The sequence below is a fragment of the Hyposmocoma kahamanoa genome, unplaced genomic scaffold (assembly GCF_003589595.1).
Source record: "Hyposmocoma kahamanoa isolate Upper Pololo Valley unplaced genomic scaffold, ASM358959v1 93, whole genome shotgun sequence".
NCBI classification, from domain to species: domain Eukaryota; kingdom Metazoa; phylum Arthropoda; class Insecta; order Lepidoptera; family Cosmopterigidae; genus Hyposmocoma; species Hyposmocoma kahamanoa.
The window spans coordinates 14,862,602-14,881,949 of NW_020654810.1; the positions used below are offsets into that span (position 1 = coordinate 14,862,602).

A 19,348-nucleotide genomic window follows, 5' to 3' on the forward strand; every position below is an offset into this window, starting at 1 on the left:
TAAACATGTAATTTTTCAATTTTCGTCCATTACAGCAAAGCTCAAGTTAAACTGGTCGATTTGAAGTGAAAGAATTGACGACACCCGTCAATTGTTTCGAATTCGGGCTGGCCAATCGGAGCGCAGTTGTCACCGTAATGATACAGCAGAATAGTTTTCAATCAAATTAAATGGCATTTCGTCTCTATTTCCGTTTACATATTCGATGATCAAAAGTTACATTTTAATCATTTATATATAAGTACGCCAATTAGTGAACCCACTCTACGTAAATTGAAGTATATATTTCTAAGTCAAATAGTGATAAAACTCTATCCGTATTGATCTAGTGAAACAAACGTAGTAACGCCTCAATAGTTATAGCTTAATGAGTAACAAATACGATTCGAATAAAATTTAAAAGAGGCGCATACTATGTCCGATATCAATATACACAAACACAAAATACATTAATACATACGACATACACACACACACACACACACATAAGTACAAAAAGCGCACATAACTTGATATTAAAACGGACCATGTTCGCAATAAACATTGGGAATTATCTCCATTATTTATTGAGATTGAATTTTGTGCGTAATTTTAAAATTCGTAGCATAAAGGCACATTTTAAGGCAACTTCTTTAAGCGTTTATTTGTCATACATATAGTCTAGTATAATGCTACATTCATATTAAAATCAAAGTGAAAATTTCACTATTAGTAATCTGATCTAGAAAATAATCTATAGCATAAAAAAATTCTAGAAATCTACAAGACTACAAACTTTAAATATCAGCTGTTTTAAATGCGCTTTGTTCGCTACCACTATATTCCAGATGAATTCTATATTTGCTACCTCCCCGCAGATCCTTATTTTCCAGCGTATGTGGGATTTTTAAAGGTTGATGTTGCTTGTTTGTAAATCGGATTCTCGCCCTACAAAGAAAAAATGCTCGTAAATAAAATTAATAATAACATTTAAAACAAAAACCTTAATTATATTACGGTTTAATAAAGAAGGCCGGGACTTTATGGCTCTCGCTCCATTCTGGCTTTGAATTGGTTCTGCCAAAGCCGGATTTCATTAAAAAGCTATTATTTTGTGTTGACTACACGGGTCCTCGTTCTGCAAGCCACGTTCACTCCGCCTCGCCTTCTATACGTAATCTAATAGTTATGTATGTATACACAAACTTATAACATCCTGTACAACCCTCCTTATAACTGCCGACTTTTTTAATTATAACCAATTATACTAAACGCAAACTAGGATGATCCCTGTGACACATTATTTAGCGTTTGTCATAGAGATGAGGTAAAGTCAATAGACGATAGATAGATGTGTGAAGTGTTTTGAATTATTTGGAACGCATAACTATAATTCAAATGCAATTTCAAGACATTTTAGAAATTTCAAAAACGTTTATCGCGATATCTTTAATTTATAGGTTTCAAAAAGTAATATATAAGACATATTACGTTGATTCTTCATTATCTATGATTAAAATTCATACTTTAAGAATGAATAGTGCGGACTATTATATTTATTCATTAAATTACCGAATTTTTTTATCGATATACCCCATCACTAGCAAATGCAGTGTAATGAAGTAACCTTTACACGTTGTCGTAAAAAATATTTTTTGTAAATAATAAATATGTTTGTTCGCTTATTTCTCACAAATAAACATTGATTTAGCGTTATTTTAAATTTAAAGTATTTCTTGAACAAAACTTAAAAGTGAGGCTTTTACAAGTTGTTTATGAAATACGTAAATTAGTGTAAGTCGTTTAAAATAATGTTACATTGTGTAGATTTTTATGAACTGTCACTCGGATTATCCTAGATTATTTATAGTCTAATTGTATTTTGTTTTTTTTTTTGTGGTTGTCACTTCTCAGACAATAAAAAAATCATATAAAACTTATGCAAAATAGATATAAATGTCGTTTGTTTATTATTTTAGATGTCTGATGTTTGGCACTCATCAATGAGCTTATATCATTGGTACTCACTCATTTGGTACTCATATATTATGTAAGTCTGCCATCGAAAATCACCAATCAAACTCTGAATAATAAACAGGCGTCTTCCTTAAATTTGACGTTTATCATCGTTGTATCGAGAGAAAAAAATTTATAAAAAATAGTTCTCATATACTCACAGTATCCCATTTGGCCATCATGCGTTCTTTCTCGAATCGCGCGAACTCCCGCCTGTCGTGAATGGTGGTGACCATTTTCCATAGCATAAGAAGTGCGAGTCCCACCAGTACGATAGCGGCGATCACGCCCAGGACTATACCCAGGATAAATACCTGAACAACATGCATGTAATGTAAATGTGCATCGTTACTATTCGAAAAAATCCTACTCTATACACACAAGTGGTTCTAAGATAACCAATGTATTTGAAATAACAGGTCTCTCGATAACATGATAAATTAGTTATCGGTACGAGGGGGAAAATAGTGTTAATGTGAGAATTATCATTTTTGCGATGGCATCTCGTATTCAAGGTCTAAGAAATATAATTTAAAATGAATAATATCAAGTGGTATGCAACCTTTTAATGGACGGGTGTATAATTTATTACATAAATATTTTTAAATTAACGCGCATTTAATATATTTAAAAAATTAACTGCATTGACAATATATAAAATGATTGTTACATAGCTTTATATGTATAAAAAGAGCTTTACATAAAATGTTCTTATAACATTTGAATATTATTACAAACGAGAACTACGTATATAAAATTAAATTATAGGAAGCGTATTTAGTTGAAGTCAAAATTATATTAAATGAGCGTTATACCTATTAAAATTAGTTTATTTAGTTTTCACAAAAACGAGTCGCACCCCAAATGAACGACATAAAAAAGCTCAAAAGTAATGAGGTGAAACTTGGGTGTATTACCTTCTTAGGACATTCTCGTTCCTTTTGCGCTCTTATGTACGGCTTCGTATCGTTGAACGAGTATACAAACACATAAAGACAATCTTCATCGTCATAGAAACTGCACAGATGCTCGTTCATTGTTTCGTTCGCTATTAACAAACAAACAGAAAATTTTACAATAATAATTTCATTAGGAAAATCCGATGTAGATTTTTTTATGATACCAGTAGGGCTATAACGCCAGTGGGCGATTTGCGCGAGAGCGACATGAGGCGCGAAAACAATATCTCGCGCTTCATGTCAGCTATTTTCTTTGCGAGAATAGCAGTGTCTCACGCTTTATGTCGCTCTAGCGTAAGTCGCGCCCTGGGTTGTGCTAGCCCCGCAGGTGGCGGGACGAACAAGTCGTGGGCCAGGTGGTAAGCGACACACATGTCCATAGCAGTTGCGAGTGCCACTCAGAACTTTAAATCGCAAAGATTTGAGGGGCACCCGCCACCCAGATACATAAGTAGACTACTCCCATGTCGCTGTAAAGGTGCCTAGAGATTTGCTCGACATTGTCGATCGTTACTGTCGATTGGGTGCCTACAGATTTGCTCAATACTGTCGATCGATATGATGTGTTTTGAGACAGAAATTTTGCCGCATGTTTACTTGAAAAGCTAGTAAATGCAGATATAGTGTACAGGGGGCCTACAACAACCTCTTAAAACAATATTACTTTAACCTTACTTTGACTTTTCGTATCATAACGCACTCAAAGTAAGCTTATTGTAATGTTAAAATTATGATCTTTTATTGGCAGCTTTGTGACTATTCATTCACTCAGTTCGTACTATGACGTGACTTTAACATCAAAGTAACATTGCTCTTTAGCAATCTTAAAATAGTTACATGGATGCAATGGAAACAATATTATTTTCAGTTTTATTGTCTTAATATTGATTTGTAAAGTTGAACTTATTTATTTACATATATCTTTTCAATATTTTGTTTATTTAATAGCACATAGTAAATATTTTTTTGTTTAAAAAAAGTACACGATGTTTCTTTCGTAAAATAAACAGCACCATCTATATGCTCCTTGGCGAAACTAACAGTTGACACACGTGACTATCAAGACTCAGCTTGTTTTATTTATTTTTCTTCATGAAAATACGGAATAATTATTGAAAACAACGTAATTATAATAGATTTTATTATTACATACTTTTCTTTTCTTAAAGTCTAAGTCTAAATTCCCTGAATGTAAATTACATTAAGTACATAAACATTATACTACGATAAGACGATTCGGAACATCAAAAAAGAAAAAGATGGCATTATATAGTTCACATAGCGTTATCTCTTTCCTATTTTTAGTAAGGAATAGACAATATTGGGAAATCACTCGTTCTTTCAATTACTTTTGCAAACAATACTTGGTTGACAGGTTCGTCATGGTACGAATATGAGTAATATTATAATAAGCTTACTTTAAGCTTACATTGAAATAAGATTGTTTTTGGAAGGGTTATGGTAGGCCCCTAGTTACAGAACAGTGTACAGCACAGTTTTACAATGTCACAATTTAAAAGAGGATATACTAATTAGGTTAAGATAGTTCAGTTTGTATTTTATTTTTACCCAATGTGTGACAGGATGATTATCTTTATTCCTTAATAATAAAAAGTTTGAGTGTTTACCTTCGATCTTGCCCTCTTCAATATCAGGATACAGAGTGCAATTCTCGCAAATCTTCGTGTTTGGGTTGTAATTAGGTCCTCTCTTATGCACTTCGCAAAGCACGCAGTCTTTGAACTCCTGACAACGTCCTGGGCATGTCTGCACAATAAGTAAACAACGTTAATTATATTTATTCACTTAATTCAGATTCTATTTGTTATCAGTTCTACAAAATAATCAAGAACAAACACTAATGAACAGTCCACACCACGTAAAACCCACTATTGCTTACGTTTTCTTTGCAAGTCCTGTTTTATTGTCCGTAAACATATAACAATAAGGGCGCGTTCCTATTACGTCGTAACGTTTTATTTATAGTCGGACGACTGTCGATCTAGCTCATCTCATTGTCAGTCTGTCGTCATAACATCAAAAACGTCGTGAACGACAGTTAATCGTGTTGTTTTATGTGAGCGCGCGAAGGGTTCATCAATAATTCAGACTTACAGGGCATTTTTCGCAGAATTTTCCGGAGAAGTGATGCTCGTCGTCGCTCTTGCACACACACTGTTCGCACATGCATTGACCATTACCGCTGCAGATTTCGCCATTCTCTGCACAAGAAAGAACAAGTACATGCAATGAGGCAATCTACTACCTTTTATATTCTTACTCTTACTCTTAGAGGGTGTCCATGTCCAAGCATGAGACGTTTATAATTTTATATAGTAGTACAACCAACGAGGAAGGAAGGTTATCGAGTAGTAACCACGAGCATAAAAGATGCAGTCTAAACATGAAAGCAAGTTTTCAGACTGAAATATACATTTCCTATACGTTTTCGAAATCAATTTTGAAATTCAGAACTTGAAACACAGGTAACAGTAACATCGTCCACACATATGAATTCTATATTTTTAAACTTAATTTAGTTGAACTTAAAAAATATTTATCTCACTCTTGCCGCATTGTGTAATAGTTATTGCGTTATAGTAAAGTATTCTCAAGGGGTGGAGTCCTGGTGTCCTGATATACAGGCAGTGAGGAGGCAGTTGAGGCATCAGTTTCAATGTATTGAATATGTCATCAGAGGTTCATTGTATTGAGAAATAAAATATTATTATTAATTTGTGCTGGAAAATGAAATTTTTCAACGACATGTCCACAAGGTGTAGTTCATCAGAGAATGTGATTTTCTTACCGGGTGACCGGCAAGGTTCCTTGTCCAAACTGCACTGACAAGCAGGGCCGGTGAAGCCGGGCTGACAGGCGCACTTGCCGCATACACACTCGCCGTGATCTGGCCCCGAACATAACATGCCCTTGTTCATGTCGCACGAGAAGTTGTCGCACTCGCAGAACGGTCCTGATATAACCTGACAAAGCCACGTTTATCATATTTGATTATCCTAACATCGTATGTAACAATTAAATTTCTTTCTTATGGCATATGTATACAATTTACAAAACTTTTTTATTTGCATTATTCCTCACTCACTCCGGCACACCTCATTGCAGACAGATGTAACAATATGCACGTATATAAAGGGTGAACGAAATAAAGAGGCGAATAAGTAGCGGATATCTGCTACTTATTCGCCTCTTACCGAACACTACCTTATTTTTAAATATTTTTCCTCTAAGGAAAATACATTTTGTAATACTCTGCGCGAGATACCGCGTCAATCGAACATGAAGCGAGTGCCCGGCAAAGAAAGCCTTGACGTCTGCGAACGCTTTCCCACGTGTTTCGCACCCCCGCCCCCGCTCGTTAAACCACCCGCAACCTCCCTGTTAGTTTGCTTGCGCTTTTGTGTAAGCGCCCAGTTACACCACGCAAAAGTTTTCGTCTGGCCGCCGCGCGGTTACAACCCGGCTTCCGCACTTTCACTTACATTAATGGCGAATCTGAATACTATTTATTAGGCAACATTTATATTCCTCGGGATAATATAATCGCGCGATCGCCGCGAGATACAGGCAAGTTTAATGGCGTGAAGTTTGTATTTGTTTGCTCAAGTTAAAACGTAAATGCTAAATAAATTTTGCTATAACAGTTCGGTCTCTAAACACGTGCACGCGGTCGCTGCGCGGCGTGCGCGCGGTAAAATTCGTGTCAAATAAACCCCGCCCCTGGACGGGACGTCGCGTCGCGTATTCATTTTGCGTGGTATATCGATGTATTCAGATGAATACACATGAATACACAATACACAGGTGTGTAGCCTGTGTAGTTCTATGGAGTGCAGTGACGTTCATAACGACGCTTTATCACTCCACAAATGAAGAGTATTGGGACATGGTGCGGTGTTATGATATGTTATGCAAATGGAAACACTTTTTTTTTTGTTATGTTTAGGGGCGATTTTTTTACATATTCGGATTAGCTATCAGCTACTCGTTTGCCTCTTTAAATATTTCTCTGGTTCAACATATCACGATGTGTAATAAATATATCTTAACTGCCTTTATTAACTGTCTCCGTGGCCGAACGGTTACCATGCCGGACTGCCACGCAGAGGTCCCAGGTTCGATTCCATGGCCAAGAAGAAATGTTTGTATGGCTTACATTTATTTCTCTCGTGAGTTTGGGTGTAATTTGTGGTTGTCTATGTGTGTGTCCATGGCACCCGCGACACAGGGTTTCCCTAGTGCGGGGCTATGTTGAGTGTGTGCGTTATTTATTATTTATTTATATCCTTTTCATATAATTATAATAATAATAATAACGCACACACTAATAGCCCCGCACCAGGGAAGTCCTCTATCGCAGGTACCATGTAGACACACTTAAACAACCAAATTATACCCAAACTCACGAGAGAAATAAATATATAATAGAACCCGGGAACGGTTACCATATATATACAGGATGATTTTTTAGTCATCGTCCAAATTTTTTCCAGCCGCCCGCGCCGAACGCTATCTCGCTATTGAAAACGCATTCACGTGTCACTATGTATACAAACCGCGAGTACTTTGAAATGGTCAAGTGCTATTTTATAAGTGATGAAAGCCTAAACGGAGCCCAGAGACTACGAGTCCGAGAGCATTCCTCGCCTTCGCAATTATGGAATAGCAAGTCCTACAGTCCCCAACCGCCAAACGTTTCTGCATGTCATACAGAGGCTTTTAGACCATGGCCAGTTTACGACGCCTGCACACGCCCAAGGACGTGGTAGGCCGCGACTGTCCGTGGAAATCGAAGACGAAATCTTCGATTTTTTCGAGAGAGATCCAAGACGAAGTACATGTGATGCAGCTCGACGGTTCAACGTTAGCCAATACGCTGTGTGGAAACTGCTCAACACCTCTGGATTGCACCCTTATCACTTTCAAAAAGTGCAAACGCTAAATGAAGCAGACGCGCTGCCTCGTCGAGTTTTCTGCGAGTGACTGATCGCACACCCCGATGCGGTCATTTTATGGACTGATGAAGCCCTATTCGCACGTGTGGGGCTGTACAACCAACATAATGAACATTGGTGGTCGTATCGCAACCCGCACATGATAAAAGACAATTATCACCAAGTGCGTTTTAGTGCAAATGTGTGGGCCGGGATTGTCGGTGATAAAATTCTAGGGCCGTATTTTATTGAGGGGCGGCTGACCGGAGGCACCTATCACAATATGCTACAAAGCATAGTCTCTGATTTGATGGACGACGTACCGCTAGCCCTCATTAATCATCCTGCTTTTTATTATCAGCATGACGGTGCACCGCCACATTACGCTATCCACGTGAGGAATTATTTAAATATGGAATACGGGAATCGCTGGATCGGCCGCGGGGGTCCCGTTCCATGGCCACCCAGGTCACCAGACCTCACACCCTGTGACTTTTTTTGTGGGGCGAAATTAAACGCCGCGTGTTTGTGGAGGAGGCCCAAAGCCTCAACGAATTGAAACTAAAAATTGAAAGTGCATTTGCACAAGTGAAAAGTGACACTACAGCGCTGAACAAAATACAAGACAATATTCAAAAACGTGCAAGAATCTGCTTGGAGAGGAATGGTTTACATTTTGAGCAATTATTAAAATACTGTTGAAAGTTGTTACGCTAAGGTAATTTTTATTTGATTTTAATTAAATGTACATAAGTTGATTCAAATTTTTTAAATACGCCTTATTGCAAAAGGCATGGCCTGCTTTTATTTTTATACTTCTGTGTACGATACGGGTGCGGACTACATTTGTCGTAAATCGATGTTTTGTTTAAATTTATTGATATTATTATAAAATGTTTCTAGTTCAGTAATAAAAAACACCACGTGCGTAGATAACAAAAGGGCGATGGGAAGATTCTTTTTTTTATTACTTGCTAAATACTAATTCGTTACAATTCATCGTAGGAAGCGAACCTTTTATTTGTTTGTCTCACAAACAAAAGTAAAGATTATTTTCTTTTGTTCTCTACACATGGTAAAATTTTTAGTGACTTTGAAATTCAATAAGTAAATTCTTCGATGGCCTTCGGTAACACAACGCTTTAAATGCGTAGAAGTTATGTTCGGGAAACGAACTTTCCTAATTAGGTGTGTTTATCAGGTGCATTATTTTTATCATTATTTTGTAATAATATCATTAAATTTTGTCAAACCTCTAAAACAATTTACTTATAAATAACTTCCGCTCTCGTTTTCGTGCGTTAATGTAACAAAATCTTGACTTGAATTCGAATTAATTGTCTACATTCTAAAATAACATCACAAAAGCCTTTTGTAACTTGACGGTCCTAAGCCCGTGAAAGTATGAAGGGAAAATTTGCAACTTATGTATTTTATCAATGACGCGGGGGTTGGCCTAGCGCGCATATCGAGTAGGCTGTCCACACGCGCGCAATTTTTTAAAACAATTTTGCGATGGCATATCTTAATTTTAGTATTGATTTACACTAAAAGGAAAATTTGCGCATGTTATATTTTCACTAAAGATCATAATATGAAAGTTTGGACGATGACTAAAAATTCATATATATGGTACCCGTTCGGCCACGGAGGCATTTAAATAAAACATTATATCTATAGTATAAAACACGTATCAATAGTTTTTAAATTAAGTTTGTTTTTTAATTAAAAAAAAGTGCGCTTATGACCTGATGGAAAGTGACGATGAGGACGACGATGAAGCGTGCACCCCTAAATAATCTCTCCTACTTCAGGGAACAAGTCTGCACGCAGGGCATGCCACTCCATAGCCGTTCGTCATATAAATGTGGAAGTGTAACCCTTCATACGAATCCTTGGAATATATACAACTTTTATTTCCTCAGGGAAAAGTATACCTTAGTGGGGTCAGGCATCTTCTCGCAGTCACAGACGCCGCAAAGGCAGGAGCCGCGTCCGGAGCAGACGGGCCCAGTGGTGACATTATGCGGGCGGCAGCCGCGTTCAAGGTCGGGTCCACCACCTACACTCTCCGAGCACTCGCAGTTCTTGCCAAAGCGGCCCGGAAAGCACACGCACACCCCGCACTTCGACACGCCGAAGCCGCTGCAGACCTCCGGCCTGTCATCGTATGCCTGCAAGCACATATGATGTTGTTTCAAAATTCGACGACTTTCGTGGCATTTGCTTTGTGGACGCAGGACGGGGAGTTCCCGGGTTCGATTCCCGGTAATTTGGATAATTAATCAATTGGTACTATTCTAGATAGTCCCCGAAGTCAATTCCGCTGTTTTGGTACTCATAACATAGGGGATACCTCAGTTTGAGACCAGTGATCGGAATAGTTGTCTGGCACATTTTAATTATAATTCGATCAGACAAATACCCTTTACAAACATTGGCAAAGACCTTCAAAATCCTTTGTCTCCTTAGAAAGAGGAGAAACACGTGCCGTATGATAATAAGTGATGGGACGAATAAGTCGTGCGCCTGATGGTAAACGACACGCCTATCCATAATAGTTGCGTGCCACTCAGAGCTTCAAATCGCAAAGATCTGAGGTGCACTACCTTTGCGCCCGTCACCATGAGACAAAAATTGACAAGTCCCGGTGTGCCTGTAATTTCAGCAGCACGCTTACTCTTCAATACCGGAACGCAGTAACGCTCACATTATTGCTTGGCGGCAGAAATTGGTATGGTGGCAGTACTTCTCTAGATGAATTCATTCACAAGGAATTAGAGCTCCTAAATCTGGTTATTACAGAACGCCACTTTTGCAAAGACCAGTGAAGTAGTAGCATTCTTCGGAAAAGTTCATTCCCGTATTTAAACTAACAAATAATTATCGAGTTTCATAAGTTATCTGAAGCAAATTTACCTTATACTCCACAACTTCTATGAATACTAAAAAATACTTACGAATTGTCCAGGATGCTCGCAAGGGCAGTCGCAGATCATGTCAACATTGACAGTGAGACTTTCAGAAACACCGACAGGTGCGATATCAAACGACTGTAGCCATTGATTCGGGTCTTTTGGACATTCTTTAAGCGTGATCTCTGCTGTGAATTCAACTACGTCTCCCACCTGAAATATACGTGTATGGAGACTTTATAAAAAAAAACAGATTAAGATGTGAACTATTGAATATAGTGTTCTTTTAAAAGGGAACGTATGGAGAAATACGAAACCATACAAGATATAACAAACTGTGTTAGAAATCATTAAGTCTTTTTTGTGAAAACAATTGAGCATAATAAATTTTTTGGTCAAGCGTGAAATGTCCTTACAAATCATTGTTACAAATGAATAAAATTTATCAAAACATTTTATTGCTGATCGACTCAGTTTCATGAAGGGATCATTTCATTGTATGGGAAGAAAGACAGGACAGCAAAAATTGGTCAAAATAAATAAAATGTTTTTCATACAAAATGAATAATAATTCTTTTCAAATATTTGGTCGAAAACGAAAAAATTTACTATGTAAAAAATTTTTACAATAAAAGACTTCATGGTTCTTAAGACAGTGTCCTAGTATCTTCTATGGTTTCGGATTTGTCCACACTGTTCCATTTAAAAAAACCTGAGTAAATCTCATAAGACTTAAAAAACTAAAAAATGAGTTACGTGTATAATTTACAGGAAATATAATACTATAAATAGCTTCATTCGCAGTACGAAATCTTGCACAAGCTTTATTGAGGTTATATAGTTATAAAAAGGCTTTAACTTCGAATATCCAAATCCTTTCGATCTCTCCTACGTAAAGAATCGTGAACCTAAATTCACGACATTACAGGGAACGTTTTAATTAGACATGGCATTAATAGCTATTTGTCAATAATGAATTACAACTGTTATCCGATTTTGCAATAATTGTTATTGTAAACTGTTGTCAGACAATCTGTTATTACACTGTTTTGTAGTTTTGCATATAAAGTAATAGTGATAGCGAATTAATATTGTGTAGCGCACAAATCGCAGCATCGTCCAATCATTTGATTAGCGACATTTCTCTCAAACAGCTATTGGCTATTGCATAATTGCTTCTTCACGCGACGCAATCGCAACAGCCTTCAATCAAATATATCGAAGGCAACACAACAAGCAGGCTGAATAGCAGTATAACAACAGGAGTTTGGACAGTTGTTCGATAATGAGTTATACATTGTGTAAGAATAATGCATTACATTATCTGATAGTATAAATGATGACCACTTCTAGTTTTAATGTATCAAAAGAACGAAAATGAGCATAATAGCTGCGATGCTTAAGATATTGCATTGAAATTTGATACATACTCATTATTTCTCATACTTTATAATTTTACTGCTGAGTATAATAATAGACCTAAATAAAAAGTGATTAATGAAAAATGCACTAAGTTTTGTGGTTTGCAATAAATTACGCAGGAGAAGTCGAGTCCAAAATGTTACACAATAAGCGAAAAAATACCTTAAGTCCGTCGCAAACATTGGTTTGTGTTTTCTTATCCTTGGGTTCGAGACACGATGAATAATACACCACTTGCAATGCGTCACTCGCTGTATCTTTCATTTCGACTGTTGACGTAATTTTCTGAAAAAAACGACGACTCTTGATTGTGTATCCGGTGCTAATTTTTATTGTCAATTTAGTGCTGCGTCATAGTTACAGTCATAATCGGGTACCGCACCACAGTCGCGCCACTGCAGCGCGCGTCTGTAGAGATTTTCGTGTCATGAAAAGCACTGCAGTGGCTCCACTACAATGCTTCTATAAGCGTCTAATTTATATTAAAATTATTTATTTTAATTTTTGAAAAGAAATATTTTTTAATTAATTAGGTATTAAGTAACGTAGAAAAAATTCTTTTTAATTTATTATTGAGTAACGAAAATTAATATTGTATTCAAAGTAAATTCAGCACTAGATGAAAAAGTTGCATTAAACTAGATTCGACTAGAGTATAGAATCTCTCACGTTATACTGGTCCCGCACGAGATCGACGACGTTGTCAGAGTCTGCACTAAGGACTCCGCTGCTTGAGCCTTCGATATGTTTACTCAGTTCTTCATATACATGGTGCTGTTCTGCTGTTACCGCGAATATCACGTTTATCGCATGCTTCTTCACCTACAACACAAAAAATACTGTTACCTCCAACTGAAAGAAACACAAGTAAAGAAATATACTTATTAATATATAAAGTGCCAGACAACCACACCAATTACCTAGTCTCAAATTAGGGAATTCCCTGTACTGCGCGTACCAGAGAAATCGTATTCACTCTGGGGCATGACCCAGAACACCCAGACCAAAACCAATTAAAAAATATCTATTCCGCAAATTGGTCCTACCGGGAATCGAACCCAGTAGGGTTAGCACAACAGGGTGCGATATGCGCGACAGCGATTTAAAGCGCAAGATACTGCTATTTTCGCACAAAGATCTCGCGCAAGTCGCGCTCTGTTGTGCTAACCCTGCACAACCTCCTCATGCAGCGCCCACAATGCAAACACCCAAGTCGCTGAGGTGGTTAAAGATTATTGATATGGAATAACAACGTAAGTAACAAGTACCACGCTCTAAGTTTATACATGCCCAATGTTTGTAATGTCACGTTTTAAATGTTTTTTTTTTTAATTGGTGAAATATCAGGCACCTGTGACTTATAAACTTATGTTTCAGGGTGACTGAAACATAAGGCACACGACTTGTTCGTCCTGTCACTTGATATTATAAAAAAAGTTATTTTTGAAGTCAAAAACAAACATGTTTAAAGAAAACATGAATACTAACCTTCAGGTTTATTTGCGAAATGCTGGGATAATCTTGAACAGTAGAGTGAGTGTACCCATTGTTTTCCATGTGGCATTCACCGTCGTTTGGTTGCACAATACCACCAAGCTACCAAAATTTAAGTGTTCAATATCACTTCAGTAATAAATAAGTTACAAAAATTAAAGCTAGTTTAAGCTAATATAGTATTACTCACCTTACCGTCACCAGCGTAATGGAACCCAGCGTCTGTAGAGAAGACGAGTAGTCTTCTGGCCTTGTCTCTCCAACCGATCTCTTGCTTGCACACAACGGCCTGCATGATCGCGTCGAATCCGCCCTCCGGTGCATCCAGGTTGCCAGAAACGTCTGCTTGGGCCACTGCATGCTGTTTTGATCAATTACGAATTGTATATATTGAAATACCCATTCGTATGAAAAGTTTATGAATTTTGGAGATTGCAGATCAATCCTATTTTTTACGATATCAGCTGACGGGACAAAAAAGTTGTGCGCCGGATGTTAAGCGACTCGCCTGTCCATAGCAATCCCTAATAACAGACCCGATGGATAGAGATTTCCGGAGATACTACGGGGTGTCCGGTAAGACCAGTGGGTCTTTTGGAATAGGGCCTAATGCGAAAGGACGTGCGCGACTCGTGAGATGCCCTTTAAGTTGGAAACTATGTCCGGACACGTTCGTAGGACACTGTGACTGGCATCTCTGGTACTAGTCAGGTTAACTAGTTGAAGATAAGTTAGATATCCTCCTGTCGATCCCGCCGCGTAAGAATAATAGGAACTGAATAGGCTTACGGAGAGGCGTCGGGAAGTAAGAGTACCTACGCTCTTTACCAGGGAGGAGAGTTGGTAGTTGAATTAAGATTCAACGGCTTAGCGGTGGCAACCATTAGCTGTGTAATGCACAAAGGGAAATGAGCGTACCAACAGCTGAAGGACCTATCTGGAAAATAGAGAGGGTGCACGTATGGCACCTGCATCCGGGGCCGCTCACCCGAGGCTAGTGCCTTTTGAGAACCGGATGAAGTCCTTGACAACGGTCTGTTACAACCCTATCTGATAAGGTCAGGACCTGAACTTATATGATCCCTGGACTTGATTTATAGTTCACTTCCCGTATAACCAAGAGGTTGATAAGGACTACAAAGAAAACTTATGTAGAAAGATACGGGACTGTCCATAACAGTTGCAGTGCAATTCAGAGCTTTAAATCTGCACACTGCGCCCGTCACCCTGAGATATAAGTTGACAAGTCCCATATAGGAATAAAATGCTACAGAAGATATATGTTATAAAAAAAATTTGAAAATCATATTAATAAAAGATACAAACAATGAGTGAAACAGAACTAATTTTAGACGCATAATGTAGAGGCTCCATAAAACAAAGAGAATTGATGTCAACTAGTATCTCAATTATCTTAGTGTAAATTATAACAAAGGAATTAAAATACTTTATGGTTTTAACACATTAGGTCAATGTAATATATTTTACTCGGTTGTTTTGCTAATTGTGTATCCATGATGTAATAAATGTACGCTTGCTATTTTTTTTTCGTTTTAAATAATATTATTTTAGATAAAACACTCTCATTCTAGTTTTTATTTGTAAAGAAAGTTTTTTTTTTAAATAATAATATCTTTTAGTAAACTATTATTACCGTATGTTAATAATAGTTCACAATATTTTAATAAATAAATGTTAAAAGTTTCAAACATTGATAGATACTTCACACAGGCATTTCTTTACTTGACAGAAGAAATTGTTTACCAAATTTGACTGTATTTTGTTTATATTCTGTCTTTTCAATAAACAAATAAAAGGGTATAAGCAAATTTAACGTTCAGATTCTAATATAGATATCATTAAGTACCATTTTTCCTGGAAATTACAGGATTATTTAATATTGATTTGTTATAAAAGTCATATCTTTATCACTACTGTTTGTCGCAAGTAGCAGGGCAAAACGGCTTTACCTACTCCGATTACTGGTGATGATTAATGACTAATTCATAGTCATAACACACCTGTGTACCTGACATTATCAGCACATGTCATTGAAACTAAATATTATTTTAACTGCTACATTGTGCATGTGGTACAAGAAATCATAACAAATATTAGAAATAAATGATGCCTCTGTATAGAGGACGTTGAGATTTTTCTGATGCCAAACAGTAATTATAAGCTAATGCCTATAATTACTGTCAGTGTTGGGCAAAATTTAATTGTTCTGACAATTAAAGATTGACAATTAATGAATTGTCAATTGCGAAACAGCAATTAACGATTGATCTCGCAACTAACGTCATCAATCGTTATCATCAATTGATCAATCGTTAATCGCGTATATCTACAATTAATCAATTTTCAATCTTTTCAATGTTTCTGATTAACAATTAACTTAAAATTTAAATTAGGTATGTGTATGTTTGGGTTGTGAGGTTTAGGGGTAAGTTAGGGTCTGGGTTGGGGGGGGTTAGAGGTGAGTTAGGGGGTGGTTTAGGGGGTGAGTGAGGGTTTGGATTGGGGGGGGATAGGGGTGAACTAGGGGTGAGTTTGGGGCTGGGTTAGGGGTGGATTAGGGGGTGAGTCAGCGGGTGGGTTAGAGTGGTTTAGGAGGTGGGTCAGTGGTTGGGACAGGGGGTGGGTCAGGGGGGTCAGGAGGTGGGTCAGGGGGGTCAGGAGGTGGGTTAGGGTGGTTAGGTTAGGTTAGGTTAGGTTAGTTGGGGGGCCCCCCCGAAGGGGTTCCCGCCTTGTCGTGGCGGGGGGGCTCTAGTAGCCGTGGTCGATTTCATCCCACGGTGAAGCTAAGAGGAACCCACGGGGCCGGCCGATGGTGGTAGGCTGGCCCGAGGAGGAGGGCGTTCCGCGCGGGCTCGTCTGGGCACCGGGACCGCGCGGATGCGCGAGGAGGAGGGTCGCGGGGGGAGAGACGTGTCGGTGTGTCGTTGCCGCTCGTCCTGTCCTCCGCGACCCTGGCGGGGCTGCACCGCTTTTAATGATGCAGTGGCGGCGGGGCCGCGGGGGAAGAGACGTGTTGGTGTGTCGTTGCCGCTCGTCCTATCCTCCGCGGCCGAACGTGGGCGGTTGGCCCGTGGTGGGCGCTCCAAGGGACTCTCTTCGGAGAGTCCGCGCGGAAGCGCGTTAGGTGTTGCGGCGGAGCCTGTCATCAGATCCGCCGCGGGGGCTGGGAGAGCAACCACTGAACTTCACAGTTGAGTGGATGCTGTCCTGGCCCCCCATGGCCCCTGGGTAGCGGACTCGGGGGAGTTCGTTGCCCAGCATAAAGGGGCCCGGGTTGGAAGGCTCGTCTGGTGTTCGGCGAGCCTCACATTCGGAGTCGGGGGACCGATGTGTCTCCCTTCTCGAGGAGGGGCTGCGCAGGGCGCGGCCAGCCGCTGGTGGGGGCGCGGACGAGTGCAACAGCGTACCCGTACCCCCACCTACAGCGGAGGGGAGGAACACTCCGGGGGTTTAGTGCGGTCGGGCTGCTCCCCTTCAGGGTTCAGCCCAGTCCCACATAACCCCGGCTCTGCCCCCGCGGGGCCGGGGTATCTGTAAGCAGATTCCCTCGGAATATAAAAAAAAAAAAAAAAAGGTTAGTTGGGGGGCCGGTTGAGGGGCCGGTTGGGGGGCCGTTTGGGGGCCGGTTGGGGGGCCGTTTGGGGGCCGGTTGGGGGGCCGGTTGGGGGCCGGTTTGGGGGCCGGTTTAGGGGCCAGTTGGGGGCCGGTTTAGGGGCCAGTTGGGGGTGGTCAGGGGTTTCTGACCCACCCCCTCTTTAGGCACCCCACTCACACACAGCACCCCAATGTAATTGATTAACGCCCAACACTGATTACTGTTTGCAACCGGAATGCAGTAATCTGCATTCCGGTTTTGAAGGGTGCTGATGAAATTATAGGCACATGGGACTTGTCAACTTATATCTTAGGGCGTGTACATACACGCTAAGAAATTCGACGCGTCTGCTACAGAAAACATGAGAATGCTCTTGTACACGACAAGAACTTTGTCGGGTCTAGCCACGAGAACATGTCGTGTCTGTTGCAGACGAGAAAATGATGAGTATGTTACACGATACGAATGCTTTTGGACAGACGTTTGTAGGATAAAATGTGTCAGTACATTACTCTTCAGTCAGTACATGAGTCTTCCTGGTAACTGTTGTTTTACTACCGACTGTGGGAAGAAATATGTTATTGTATATGTTGACTACTAAGCAACACCTGTCCACGCGCATAAACGATTGTTTACTGGCAGAGTGCGTCGTGTAGGGGGTAGACAAAATTTTTTTCTTGTCCGGCGCCGAGGCAGTGTACACGGTTCATGTGTAGAAACGAGACGAATTCTTGTATAGACCCGGCGCCTTTTCTTGGCATGGACACACGCCCTTAGGGTGACGGGTGCAGTGGCAGAGTTCCTCAGATCTTTGGGATTTTAAGTGACAAGTGGCACTGCAACCGCTCTGGACAGGCGTGTCGCTTACCACAACGCGCACGACTTATTCGTCCCGTCACGTGGTATCATAAAAAAAAGGCAGGATCGTGGTTGATTGGACTAAGAGAGGCCTAACCCAGCAGAGAGTCAAGTGGGGCTCCGGATAGTGGGATATTGCCTCTAACATATGAAGAGACCAAGGAAAGAATGAGCAAAGTCACTTAAAACACGTTCTATGTTAGTCTCGCCGTTCAGTTAAGTAAACGCTGAGCTGGTAAGGTTCAACGTCCTGAAAAATTAGCGTTTATTTTAGTCATAAAAATGCTTGCAACTAAATGGCAGAAAAGTGAAAAAAGATTTATAAATATTTTTAGTTAAAATGGATTACATAACGGTACATAATTTATGTCAGCATTGACTTTATTTCAGGTACTATTTTTATGTCTTTTTCACCAACATTTAAAAGTTCTCCTCAAATTCTCAGCGACTTTGATCATTCTTTCCCTAGACTCTTCATATATGTTCTAAAATGTTATCATTTCCTAAATACGTTCTAAAGTATTTGTTTATTTTCATAAAACTAAACTTGCCTCAAAGTAATCTGTATCGATGCTCAATGACATTTGGTTTCTGAATCCGTAAGGCGCTGCACAGCCTTCGCAGGGCGAGATAAGACTGAAGCAAAAAACGAGATTTTTTAATTTATTTTATGACAGCAGCTTAAAAAAAGATAATCTTAAGGGGTGCGCCTTATTTCAACGAAAATAGGAAAAAAACTAATTGTAGTTGATACCGCTTATTGAATATAACTGTACTTGGACTTAATACACTTCCTATTATTCAATTTAATATCATTATCGTTTGTTATAATATTCACATTTCATAAGAACATTTTATATAAAGCTGTTTTTACATAACAATCATTTTATATATTGCCGATTTACATAATTTTCAAAAGGTTTTTACCGTTGATATAGTAATTAATATTATATTATTTATATTTATAATTTTTATATAATTAATATGGTTAAACCCGAATCGGCGACCGAGTAAAGTCGCCGTGATACTTGTCTGTCCGATACTAGAGTGTAATTTAAAAGCTGGGGTGCGGAAGAAGAGCAGTCCTCGCCCGCTGTAACAAATCTTTAAATGATGTACTTTCATTAGAGATTA

General features: G+C 39.1%; 1 protein-coding gene across 2 annotated transcripts in view; it reads right to left on the minus strand.

Moving 5' to 3' along the window:
* Positions 1-393: 393 nt before the first annotated feature.
* The window catches only part of LOC113237141 (integrin beta-PS), a 28,501-nt gene continuing 9,546 nt past the window's right edge, over positions 394-19,348 (minus strand). For both annotated transcript variants that reach the window (XM_026473440.1, XM_026473441.1), the window contains exons 5-17: positions 18,766-18,850; positions 13,931-14,101; positions 13,735-13,842; positions 12,916-13,068; positions 12,409-12,531; positions 10,870-11,037; positions 9,847-10,083; positions 5,764-5,938; positions 5,070-5,176; positions 4,583-4,721; positions 2,913-3,043; positions 2,157-2,309; positions 394-927 (exon numbers count right to left, since the gene is read on the minus strand). In XM_026473440.1, the coding sequence (XP_026329225.1) occupies positions 862-927; positions 2,157-2,309; positions 2,913-3,043; positions 4,583-4,721; positions 5,070-5,176; positions 5,764-5,938; positions 9,847-10,083; positions 10,870-11,037; positions 12,409-12,531; positions 12,916-13,068; positions 13,735-13,842; positions 13,931-14,101; positions 18,766-18,850 (1,816 nt within the window). In that variant the 3' untranslated portion in view covers positions 394-861. The remainder of the gene's footprint in view (positions 928-2,156; positions 2,310-2,912; positions 3,044-4,582; positions 4,722-5,069; positions 5,177-5,763; positions 5,939-9,846; positions 10,084-10,869; positions 11,038-12,408; positions 12,532-12,915; positions 13,069-13,734; positions 13,843-13,930; positions 14,102-18,765; positions 18,851-19,348) is intronic.